This window comes from Hyposmocoma kahamanoa, unplaced genomic scaffold (assembly GCF_003589595.1).
Source record: "Hyposmocoma kahamanoa isolate Upper Pololo Valley unplaced genomic scaffold, ASM358959v1 86, whole genome shotgun sequence".
Lineage (NCBI taxonomy): Eukaryota > Metazoa > Arthropoda > Insecta > Lepidoptera > Cosmopterigidae > Hyposmocoma > Hyposmocoma kahamanoa.
The window spans coordinates 5581516-5594847 of record NW_020654289.1 but is presented as its reverse complement, the minus strand read 5'-3'; the positions used below and the strand labels follow the sequence as shown (position 1 = coordinate 5594847).

Genomic DNA, 13332 nt, shown 5'->3' with positions numbered 1-13332 from the left:
TTTTTGGTGTACAATAAAGAATTTTTGTATTGTATTGTATTGTTAAAATTAAACATAAGCTTAACTCAGGGGCTGATGTTTCCTCTTAGACTTGACAGGACCTGTGTTAGGAGACCCTGCTCTTCTATGTATTAAATATTACTTCTACTAAAACTGGTGTTCAAACTACCATAATTTTAATTTATTACATTATCTTGTTTTTTTTTTTACTTACCTTTACAAAATAGGTTTTATTAAATAAATAACATATACACTGATAGCCCCGCACTAGGGAAACCCTGTATCGCAGGTGCCGTGGACACACTTAGCAATCACAAATGACACCCAAACTCACGAGAGAAATAAATTTAGCCCACACAAATATTTTTCCCGACCCGGGACCTCTGCGTGACAGTCTAGCATGGTAACGGCCACAGAGGCAGTTAAAACAGATTGTACTTTTGAGATTAATGTTAGTATATGTATCTTCTATGTAATATGTAATTTTATGAAGTATATTAAGTGTCCCGAATATGGTAATTCTGTTTACGCGCTATTTCTACACGCCAAACCTATCAAAACCTTTAAATCCACAGGTGATGCAAGTGAAGAAGTTCGGTCGTTCCGGTCGCACCAAGTACACGCACTTGGTGGACCAAGACACCACCGAGTTCGACTCAGCGTGGAGCAGCGAGACAGCCGCCTCGAGGCTCAACAACTTCCGAGGCGGCATGAAGCAGGTGTTCGAAAGACCTTCTGCCAGGAGAAACCACAACGTTTGATACTTTAACAATGAAGAGATATAGCATTTCAATAATGGATATAGTAAGGAACACAACGTGTTGTGCAGTTCTGTGTTGAAATAAAAGAAATACGAGTGCTAAAATGTTATAAAACATTCATAATATGCCAATTATTTATGAGTAACTGTCTTGTTTTCAGTAGTGTGATATATACCATACCTTTCTAAAATCATGTACAAAAAATAAACTATGTCGCATTAATAATTAACAGTACAATCAATGTAATAAGACTGGAATAAAAATTGTTATTTGTAAGTTTCAATTAAAATTTTTTAATTATATGATTAACTTTTTGATTTTTAATCATAGTTCTTATCCATTATCCCTTTATTAGGTAGTAAACTGTGATTCGAGGAAATTTGTGTTGATTAGTTGTATTAACTTCATTACCATGCTAATATTGAGGAGCCGTGATCAGTTATTAATTAGGTAATTAAATTTTTAATGAAATCTCATTTGTTAGGTATGAAGCTATAGATTATTAAGTAAGAAAGACAAGTAACATATATAGAACTCTTTAAGAAAACCTTTTAGACAAATTGCTTTTAGATTAATCGCTGCATTCTTGAGGGACACGTCATTGTAAAAACAATAAAAAAATATGAAAAAAAATGCAAATTATGTTATTATTATTTATTCACAAAATATTATTGTTAAATGACAAATTAGTATGCTATAATAACTATTCACGATGGAGATCAAATGAAAAACAAGATTGAAATTATTTACATATAAACATTGAGGGTAGAGAGCTAAATTCTAAGATATTTATTTAAATTGACAAAATTTTTGAGTTTTCTTTTTATAGTTACCTTCAACCAGAAATAATAATACAATGTATAGATGAAATAAAATTATACACAATAAAATATTACAGAAACAGAATACTGCAAAAATGTTACTATATTTATGAAAAGTTTTTAAAATAAATATAAATGAATGAAGAAAAAAGAAATTACATTTTGTCAGGAATAGTGCTAATCCGCATACTCTAGTATTAGTAAGCAGCATGTATTAAATAGCAGGCGCATGCATGTATTAAATGTAAAAAATAAATACAATTTTACAGTAGGGAGATTTAACATTATTAGTGTTTCAATGGCTACAACTTACATTTTTGCACAATAAGCATTAAGTTGTCTATGGACTGGTAACAATAGATTCCCATAAATCAGACTAATTTGGTTGCCACAACATTTATGCAGGTTTGATTCGGTCACTTAATTACCCAAATGGAAACTCATAATCCAATGCTAGTTTACGCATAACTAGCACTTTTTTTAGATTGCACTATCCTCAACGATTTGTTCATTGAAATACTCATAATTAACATTTTTATTTATTTCAATCAGTTATATTTATTACGTAAGCCTTAAATATATTTTTAATACATTTTTTAATATTTCAAAATTATTAAAATATACAATAAAGCACCATTTTTAGACCAATATATATTGATCATGCAGGATCTACAATTCAGTTATCTCCTTTACCAGTTTGAGCAACAATCTCCTCATATTTCAACTTCCATTTTGAGGCTTCTTCTTCTAATTCTTTACCTCTTAATTTCTCCATTCTCAATAGCTCTTCAGTGGTCTCCAATTGGTTTCTAATTTCTTCCATGTGTTTGTTTTCTTCTGACTGCAAAGTGTTAGCTAAAACAGTGGACTTAGCTAGCTTTACAGTGGACTCTGCCTCTTTTATAATACTGTCAGCCTTCTGCATAAGTTCATCTTGAATAATAATCATTGATACTAGTCTCCTAATAACAAATGCAAGGAAGATTGCAAAACCTGTGATGTAAAAGTTTCTCTGGGCACGGAAAAGTTTGACATTCCCTTTCATTTCGGCGGAAAGGTGCAGATGAGTTGAGTCAGAAGAGTGTGAATACTTCCTCATTTCTCTGACTGCGTCCATGAGGAATAAGCTCAAAACTCCGAGAAGAACATAGAAGTATACGGCAGCGTGCTGTTGGAACATTGAAAAGAGACGTGATTTGAAGAACCGGTTCCATCTTCGAGGGCTGAATATGGGAAGTATCATAATGATCACCACGGCTATCTCGAAATAGAGATAGCCGGCTATGAATGTCCATTGTATCGACATTTATAGTTTACCAGAGGTTTCTTGTGTTGGACTTCCTATTATTAGGTAATCTTCTATCTTGTATTCTTTGTGAGAATTTCATAAACTTCAAAGAAAAATTGAGCCACAAAGACTTGTATAAGTGGAATGGAAAACGAGAAGAAAACTCAACGAAATTACGAGAATCCACAAATCACTAAAATGTCAAAAAACCAGCTGTTTATTTTTTTATTTTAACTCCCATCGTTTTCGTTCAGTAATTGAACTTTTGACAGAGGTGGAAAAATATCCGGAAAATGCATTGGAAAAAGATTTATTTTCTAAATAATATGACTTTTTCAAAATGGAAATTTTTCCATCCCACCCATCAAAAACTATTAAAAAATGCATACTATTTGTTTTATCTGTTACTCCCTTACTCCAATGAATGACAGATGGCGTTGTAAATATGTTTTATTTTTATTTCGCCCTTTCCTTTCCCCGTTTTTAATTTCCTAATAATACCCAAAAACCCCCATCAAAGTTTCACGACAATAAACAAATTTCTGCGACGACAATGATATCCTGAATCTCAAGAAGGAAGATTATTTGGAAGAATTACCAAAAATTGGCAGTCCAATGAAATATAGCCAAAAGCTCGACGCCATAGTGTCAAAGAATAAGAAAAAAGAAAGTAATAAATACTGGAGAAAAAAAGAAAAATTTGTCTGTTGATAGAAAAAGAAAAAAATGGTTGTCTGTCACTGAATCTGAATGTTACAAAATCTGGAAAAATACACTTTAGTATCAAATAATAACAATGGCTAGCATAGAACTAGATATCTGGCGAGGAGAATGGGGTCTCGCTTCAATAGATTTAGAGTGTTTGAAGGTTTTGGTTAGTTTTTTTTCTATAACCTATATTTTTGTTGTGGGCCGGCAGTTCAGCAGCAACTAATCTTTTTTGTGATTATTCCAGACCTACATGAAATTTATAGGAGTGCCGGTGCGAGTTCGAGAGTCGAATAATCCATTTTTCACACCAAAAGGGACACTGCCTGTTATGAGAGACGGGCGTACGGTGCTTACAAATTTTGAAGAAGTTGTAGATTATTTAAAATCGTTGGTAAGAAACCGTTTAAATTATTATTTTCATTATAAACCTGCTGTTACACTTTCGTTTTTGTGTTAAAAGTCCTAGAAACTTTTAAAGATTTAATTGTATTTCATCAGCATTACAGCACAGACGTGCACTTAAATATAAAGCAGGCAGCGGAAGCCAGTGCTTTCACTCAATACCTTCGCGACAAACTCTACCCCGCATACCAGTACGCGTGGTGGGTTGACGAGAAAAACTATGGAGAAGTCACAAGGAGCACATACGCTAAGGCTTTACGCATTCCATTCAACTTCTACTACCCTGCGAGATACCAAAGTGCAGCTAAAGAAATGATAGATGCGTTATATGGAGAACATACAGATCTTAGAGAAATAGAAAAAACTGTAAGTAACTTCACTTTTTTTTTCTTGTGTACTACATGTATCGTTTTTTTTCATGGAAGAAAAAAGCAGTGGAAGGGTCTTAAGCCTTGATTAGTACAGAACGCTGTCGCCAAAACACACTACCATAAAATGAAATTTTGATAATGATTGGTCATATACTTCATTTCAATCCATTTGAAATAAAAAGTAAACCTGACCATCATTGACTTACAAATAAATGGACGACGGGTCTAATACAAAAACCACGAAAAAATGTCCCAAGTCAACCTATTTAAACGTAGTGGCATGTAAAGGAATATGAAAAAGCTAAAACGTTGAATTTGAATTGTAATGTCACCGCAGTACTGTCTAATTTTGTTTGCTTCGCTGTCAGTCGAACAAACGAAGACCAAAGCGTGAATGACGCTCTGTATACGATTTTGACGCCCTATAAGTTCGGACACTTTTTAGCACGGACCCGACGTCCATGTAATTGTAAGTCAATGCTGACCATAGATGGTTTAATGATGGCCAATTGTAATGCAAACTAAAAATCAATTATTTAATTGAACGAATCAATTTGTTTCATTGGGTCATACTAGCAGTTTTCCTTACATGAATAGCAAAAATAAATAACCTATAAAAGCATATATTTAAAATTTCTGAAATCTTAATTTTAAATCCTTCTTCAAATCTTTACACTTAGATACTCGTTCGATTGCAATTTGAAATTTTCGATTTATCAATAGATTACAAAAACTTTAATTGAATGAATGGAATTTTTTTTTCATAGAGCACTATGTTTGAACATACAGTTTCAACCGCAAAAGGCACAAAGCTTTAGCACTGAGTAATTGGCGTATTTGAGCCTTTTGCGGTTCTCGGCCGCTCTGGTCATGTACAGGTTAAGATAATTGTCATTTATTTATGTCAAAAGTTAAAGATACTGAATGACAACAAACTTTATATAAATCTTGTTTTTCTTTCTTTTGTATTTATTTAATAACTAATGCTAAATGAAACTTTAAACTATATTTCTAAATGTAGAACATAATATGAGCATTTATATTTGTATATTTCCAATATTTCAGAATTTTTTCTGGAAAAATTTTCACTATTTGAAAAGTTTTTCGGAAAATTACCTATAAATAATATACATCTTTATACACTTACAATAATAATGCAATTGTAGTTTACATTTTGGACGTTTGGTTTCTATCTACTTGCAAAAAATATTATTTGTATCATGTTATGACGTCCAAAGTTAATAATATTAATATGCAGGTGCAAAAATGTTGAAAGTTTATTGTGTTACACCTTTTTTGTTGATTCAATAATGTGAGCTGATTAAAGCTACTACTTAGCAGTTTCTACTGGTATCACATTCATTATATCACATAAAAGAAACTACTGTACTCTGATGAAGACAGTGTGTCAATAGACAATTTTTATGAACAATAGTTTTCTTTTTGGATTTTTTATAGATACAACAACAACAATGAGGATTTGTTGTTCCCTCTCATTAGAAATCTACCTTCATTTCAACAGTAATTAAATGATTTAATAACCTGGTATTGATATCTGTTGCAATTTGGAAGTGACCATAGTACCAGAAATAATTAACATTTAATCTAAAAGCCAGTAGTGATGGTTCCTTGTATGTTTTTAAATTGATTTGAAATCAGTAATAGGAAGGAATAAAAACACTTACTTATAAATAGCTATATTGACTTGAAGTATGTGCTAATTTGCAGACCATGAACAATATAGTGAACTAATTTTTCAACATGTAATACAGAACACCAGTAACAAAAAGAAATTAGTTCTGCAATATAAACTGAGTCCTAACGGTGCCTTAAAATTATATGTGTAAAAAAATTGTGGAATCACTGCAGTGGCGCCACTGGTGCTGCAGCCGCGGGAGTACTAATTTATTTTCAATATTAAGAAGTGCAGATGCAGCTCCACTTTCGTGACACGCACGTGCCACTTTTACAGTCACAAGTCGCGCCACTGTAGCCTCTACAAGCTTCTAATTTGAAGGCGCCCTAATATCTGCCTAAGTTTTAGACCAATACAACCATGCTTTTTTTAACGTTTTTCTGATATAAATAATTTAATATGACAGATATATAATGAAGCAGAGAAGTGTCTAAAAACACTCTCAGACCGACTAGGCGAGAGTGAATACTTCTTTGGGAACCGACCGTCGTCTTTCGACGCGACTGTCTTCGCATATCTTGCCCCATTAGTAAAAGCGCCATTCCCGAATGCCACACTATCAAATGCTGTGAAAGGCATTACAAACCTGACTAGGTTTGTGGCAAGGATCCAACAAAAGAACTTTAGGCATGTCACAGACGGTAAGTCAACATTTATAACGCTTTAGGGAGTAATCACACTTATTAACTGCCTCCATGGCCGAACGGTTACCATGCCACGCAGAGGGGGACCTCTGGGAGGGTTGGATTTCCGAGCCGGGACAAATATTTGTATGGCCTACATTTATTTCTCTCGTGAGTTTGGGCGTAATTTGTAGTTGTTTATATGTGTGTCCATGGCACCCGCGACACAGGGTTTCTCTGGTGCGCGGCTATGTTGAGTGTGTGCGTTATTATTATTACTATTAACGCGGAATCGGCTTGAGCCGATTCGAAAAAGCTTTATTTCCATGCAATAAGAGTGAAAAAGTCTGCGCGTTTCGATTCGACGTCGACGCGAAATGCAGAACGTCTTTTTCACTCATACTACATAAAAATAAAAAAAATTGCGATTCTGTATCGTGGTGATTCCCTCATGTGGAGCTTGCAGATATACTTTATTTCCTTTATTATGAACAAATCGATATCTCCAATTAACACTACGCTAACTGAATTTTTTGGTCGTCTCTGTTTTTATTTTGTTTTTGTTTTTTTTTTTCAAGTTTTGTTTTTTCTTACTTTTTATTTTGCTTTTTGTTTTTTACTTTTTTTCTCAAAATTCAGGAAGCATAATATTAATAAATAAAATAAGACTGTTTATATGAAAAACAGAAAATGACCAAAAAATGAAGTTGACGTAGTGTTCATTGCAGGTATCGAAATGTAAGGTTATCCTACTATTGTGTCAAGTGCCTAAAGCATTTGCTATAAGAACACAAATCACTCTCAATTTCATTGTAATATATAACACAGTAAATCAAAATATTAGGGGTTAAAGTATGAAATTGCCGTTTTATTGCAATAGGTTCTTTGAATTTTCATAGAATCTTCATGGTTTGAGGTTTTCGAATGAAACTTTTTTCAAATGGTTTCTGTGATTTTTTTTTTTTAAATTTGAAACATTTGAATATCGACTTTCAATTGTTTTTGTTATTCAATTTAGACAAGAAAGATGGATACTGCGAAAATTCGAGTGATTTTTTAATACGAGTTCCGACGCGGAACTAACGCGGCAGAAACAGCCCGCAATATCAATGCTGCGTTTGGAGAGGGGTCTACTAATGAACGCACCGTGCGATTTTGGTTTAAACGCTTTCGTGATGGAAATTCCGACTTAAAGAACGAGTCACGAGGAAGACCGCCCACACAGGTGAATAACGATGAATTAAGAGAGATAGTGGAAGCCGATCCTAGTCAAACTACCCAGGAATTAGCGGCATGGTTTAACGTTACCTTACCCACAATATTGACTCACTTGCGTCAAATCAATAAAATAAAAAAATACGAAAAATGGGTGCCTCATGATTTGACTGATCTGCAGAAAGAAACGCGTGTTGAAACTTGTGTTGCCTTGTTGAACCGGTACAGAAATGAAGGAATATTGGATCGAATTGTAACATGTGATGAAAAGTGGATTCTTTATGATAACCGGAAAAGAAAAATGCAATGGCTGACCCCAGGTCAAATGCCACAACAGTGTCCTAAAGCAAAACTTACCAATAAAAAGGTAATGGTAACTGTTTGGTGGTCTCAGCATGGTGTTATTCACTATAGTTTTCTCCGATCTGGTCAAGCAATAACGGCAGATGTCTATTGTGCCGAACTCCGAACCATGTTGACAAAACTAGCAGTAAAACGACTCATGAATCGACCTTCACCATTATTGCTCCACGACAACGCGAGACCTCACACAGCACGAGAAACCATTTTGACCCTTCAGGAACTGCAGTTAGAAACCATTCGTCATCCTCCGTATTCACCAGACCTTGCTCCAACGGACTACCATTTTTTTCGTGATTTGGACAATTATCTACGTGACAAGAAGTTTTCTTCCCAGGAGGCAGTACAAAATGCTTTCACACAGTTTGTGCAGTCTAGATCGTCGGAGTTCTATCGCAAAGACATTAATAACCTTCCCATTAGATGGCAGCAATGTATAGATAATAATGGCAACTATTTTGATTACATAAATTTGTTAAAAATTTAAAAAATAAACAATTTACATTTTCAGTAGGTACAAATCGGCAATTTCATACTTTAACCCCTATTATATAGCACAAGTAATGATAATACATGGTGGATGGTAAAGTTCTCTGCTTTCCAAATTCTTAGACGCTTTACCAAACTATGCTTTTGCACGAGAAGTAATGTTGTTTATGACAGCTGAGAATATAAATATATCCTATCCACACACAGCTAAATGTAAACATTTCTGAAAACAGGGTCACTTCTGGTACATAATTTTTGTGGCTTTTGGCAGAATACTTGAAACACAACAAAAAGCATTCAACGGGCACGCAGTCAGAACGCGAGGCGGCCAACTTCCCAAATCAGACGCGCAACAAGATCCTCGCGGCGCTGTTCGCCGCCATCGCCATGACCGGCTACGCGATAGCCAACGGCATGTTCCAGGTGAGTTGCTGTTTATTTTTATTTACTGTTATTTTGAATTGCCCCTATTTTGGTACCGTCAACGGCGAAAATAGGTATCCTTACGTGTCTAAACAAATCTTTTTTTACAAATGTGTATTAGAGTTGCAACGAATTCGGTACTATTCGGTATTTGGCTTAATCGGTCTGTTTTTTGCTGTTCAGCTGAATTTCGAATATTGAATTAATAAAAAACAGCAAATTATCAATAACTTTTATTAATGCTAGCAAATTATCAGTAACTTTTATTAATGCTGAACATGTGCGTTCGTGAAACCACAATAATTTGTTTCCTTATCTAAAAGACTAAAGAAAATGTAGTTTTAGAAAATTAACCAAACTGAAGTGAAATAAACAATTACTTTCTTAATTAAGTCATAAATTTAAATTATTGACTTGAAAATTAAAGTATTTTTTTGGTTCATTGCACAAAATTATTTATCATAATTAAAGTCAATAAGTGGCATTTTTCGTGCTAATTTTCGTACATGCTTTAATCAGGCCGAATAATTTGAGCAAATATTCAGCCGAATATCCATACGCTTCTAGAACATTCGGGATTCGCCCAGAGGCCGAATATACCGAATATATTTTGTTGCAGCATTTGTAGGTACTAATACGTAACGTATCATAAGGATTATTTGTTACGTAACATTAATTCTGATGAATCTATGGTAATATTTAATCGGTTGCAAAAATGCGTGATCCCCCAACGAATAAGAATAAAATTGTGTCTTATATTTTTTAATATATTTATTTGAATAGTGACGTGGAACGATGTACACTTTTGCAGTGTGTGGTACATGTTTAGTATGTACTTTATGCCTTATTTACTTATTTTTGTCATTGACTGTACCTATTTGTGTCTCTGTTTAGTTGTGTGTGGTTATGTGCATGATATTGATGTAAATTACACGTACCACTATCATGAATTCTAACTGTCTCTATCTGTTCATGTAGGTTATTGTCATACAGCTTATCGCGTTAAGACGAATTTTCTGATGTAATTCTGTAGCAATGTTACTTTTAGTACTCGTCCAACATGGTTGCGTAATTGCGAGATTACGCGCTAGAACCAACTTGTATGAGTTCTACGTACTAGTAGAACTACCTGCGCCTCAACCATGACTTTACAGTTTACAGTTATCACTAGTTGAAATATTTTGTAGTCTCAACTCGTACAAAGTTGTATTCTTATTCATTCTCAAAACTTCGCGTTTGCCCGTCAGGACTTGAAAGAGTTCGATCACTCGCAAGACTACAACGACATGTTTGAGAATGACGAAGATGACAACTGACGGGAGCCTACGCCGCTGGGAGCTGCCGCGCACGCCGCTCGCCGCTCTCGCGCGACCAAACGACACAAACGTCACCGTCCGTGCCACATCTACTTCACCAGACTATTTATCGGAAACGAACAACCGCCGAGCGTGTCGTTGTCGCTCGTTTTGTCGCGCAAGACCGTTTGTAGCTGCCGCTAGTTGCACGAAACAAGTCAGGTGACATAGGCGTACGTTGCTTCTTATTTAGTTTCACACAATTTTTTTTTAAATAATACATTAGCGTTGCAAGCGTACTTATTATTATGATAGTTATTGATATTGTTTTACGACATTACATCGTATAAACTTACATAATTATGACGGACAACTTTTATATCGCTTTTTGTTTCAATTTGTATCAATTTTCTAAAAGAATTGGCGTTTTTCGTGCAACGAAACCTGTACAGTGTCTAGTCTAAATGAACGGCGTGGCTTTTTAGTGACTTGTAATTATAGCATGTGTTAGAAATGTTCCTGTTGTATGACTTTTACTACCTTATTGTTAATATTTTCACCATTTGAATTGTAGTATTAAAAAACTAAATAAATGGTGTTTATAATTTTATTATATTCAAGTCACTAGAATGTATACTTCTCGAAATGTATAGTTATTTATCTGATGCATTTATTGTTGTTGTTGTTGTTGTGAAAATTAGTATGAATAACAAATGAAGACCTTGGGGGTTATTTATATTTATTAGAAGATGTGTGGACTATGAAAAATTGGGAGTGAAAAATCGACTCATCCGAAGAACAGAGCCCGATGTGATTATATAGCGAAAAGAAAATAAGTACGTTACGAAAACAATTTCGTTATTCAAACTTAAGGTCTATGTCAAGGTGTTTTGAGAATTTATATATCTTATTTCGTTTCGGAAATATAAAAAAAAAACAAAGGCAATCAATCTGACATCCACAGCGATAAAGAATGAACGAAATGTACAATGTCCTGAGAACAAGTAGTCTTACACATAGACCTTTGTTCTACGGATGAGTCGAAATATGTATTTTATTTTTGTGATGATACTATTAAAAAAAATTCATGTTGTTAGTATGTTGCTAAATTATTCTAGCCTGTGCGTTGCTCGTGCGCAGGGAAATGTCGCACATGATATCAAGCACTATCGTAATTCAAAATTGCGGAATTCAGAAAACACGATTTAAAAGTTCATCAATAGTAAAAAACAGGCCGAATAAGCCGAATACCGAATAGTAATATTCGTTCCAACTCTATTTTTTATTATACACATTTAGTAAAAAATATTTTTTTAGGTACATATAAATTTATATTCCTATTTATAAATGGATAAATCTTGTTTTCTCGACTCCACCAAATTTTGAGTTACGACAGTCGATTTCAAGTGCGATGTTTATATACGTGTTTACCGACTGCCTGTCGATGAAAACGTAATACAAGGCAATGTACGCAATGCTTAGTAACTACCTCTTTGTTAAATGGGAAAAATTAGTCACAAAAGTAAAATGGACATGTGAAATTTGAATATCTATGGTAGTGGTCGGTCGAGATATGGGGTTAAATTTGATTAATAGAAGTGGTTTAGCTAGTGTATAGTAGAGTGTCGTGTAGTTTCCATTGCTCTAGTTTTGAGTTGAATGAAAGAAATAATTTGTTTTAACTTATTCAAGTCAAGCATGAATAAACACAATGTTGATGATATATCCTTTTTTCTTTCCCCTGCTTTTCTTGAAACTCGTTCTTCTTCCTTAGACATATGTTTTATTAAATGAACTCTGCTAACAAGTTACCACTCGAGTTCAATTCTTGATTGAAGTAAGTATTTTTACATTTCAATTGTTTTCAATGAAAAAATAAATCATTTCGTAGTTACTCAGACGAGAGTTGTTGTGCCTTTAAATTACTCTCGGTGCTGAAAGATGCTAACGATATCCCGTGTTGGCAAGCGAGATCGATCTAGTGTTGGGAAATAGTCCGAAATAATTTGAAAAGTAAGACATTTTTAAAAATATTTTTAACCGACTTAAAAAAAAAGGAGGAGGTTCTCAATTCGACTGTATTTTCTTTTGTATGTGTTGCGTGATAACTCCGTCATTTGTGAGCCGATTTTGATGATTCTTTTTGGTTTTGTTGGAAAGAGGGTCCCTCCTCATTGGTCCCATTTAAATTTCAAGAAAATATTCCACCTCTAAGGGTGGCTAACTAGGTAATGAATCCGGTTACGCGCACTTTCCGGTAACCGATTTCAATGAAACTTAATTGGCAAATGGATTTAATTCCACGGACTTTTGAAGTCGGTTTTTTAGTACCCTATACTGAAATTATTCAGTACGAGAAGCTTTTCGGCTTTTTCAAGGTGAGAGTGAATAGGTTTGCATGTTCCATCGTTGAGCTCATCGTCGTTATAAGTATTAGTGTGCATTTGACCTTTCCATCAGGTGACATGGAGGCCAAATGCACTTATTGTATCATAAAAGAAGATGAAAAATAGAAAAGATCAGCAAAATTTGAAAATGTAGCCACGTTGAGAGAGGCGAGACGCTAGTTTGAGTCCAGTTGGGTTGAAGGAGTTGAAGGAAGGTTGTTTGTTCGATTTTTGTAACAATCATAATTAACAAACTACTTTTTTCATAGTAAATCTACAAAAAATACATAAGTAAAAACATATCATAATAGGAAATGAAACTGTTTTTCCGGATTTAAATCGCGTATATTTGTTTTTTCAAACAAACCGACGTTTCGGGCCCTTTACAGGTCCCATGGTCACGGTTGACTGAAAACAAACATACGCGATTTTAATCTGGAAAAACAGTTTCATTTCCTATGTGTGACAATCGCGAAAACCTAAGAATTCG

At 34.3% G+C, this 13332-nt stretch overlaps 3 protein-coding genes across 3 annotated transcripts in view; 2 read left to right on the top strand and 1 right to left on the bottom strand.

The window, feature by feature from the left end:
* Positions 1-957, top strand: part of LOC113234669 (microfibrillar-associated protein 1) — a 9288-nt gene extending 8331 nt beyond the window's left edge. Inside the window, exon 9 of the mRNA XM_026470092.1 lies at positions 576-957. Coding sequence (XP_026325877.1) covers positions 576-761 — 186 coding nt within the window. The 3' untranslated portion in view covers positions 762-957. The remainder of the gene's footprint in view (positions 1-575) is intronic.
* A 582-nt stretch (positions 958-1539) lies between these two features.
* Positions 1540-3014, bottom strand: LOC113234670 (B-cell receptor-associated protein 31-like). Its single transcript, XM_026470094.1, has one exon. It carries the CDS (start codon positions 2886-2888, stop codon positions 2259-2261), a length of 630 nt encoding a protein of 209 aa, XP_026325879.1. The 5' UTR covers positions 2889-3014; the 3' UTR covers positions 1540-2258.
* A 565-nt stretch (positions 3015-3579) lies between these two features.
* Positions 3580-11269, top strand: LOC113234763 (metaxin-1). Its single transcript, XM_026470231.1, has 6 exons — positions 3580-3744; positions 3826-3972; positions 4080-4349; positions 6457-6691; positions 9009-9160; positions 10408-11269. Exons 1-6 carry the CDS (start codon positions 3667-3669, stop codon positions 10474-10476), a joined length of 951 nt encoding a protein of 316 aa, XP_026326016.1. The 5' UTR covers positions 3580-3666; the 3' UTR covers positions 10477-11269.
* The last annotated feature ends 2063 nt before the right edge of the window (positions 11270-13332 follow it).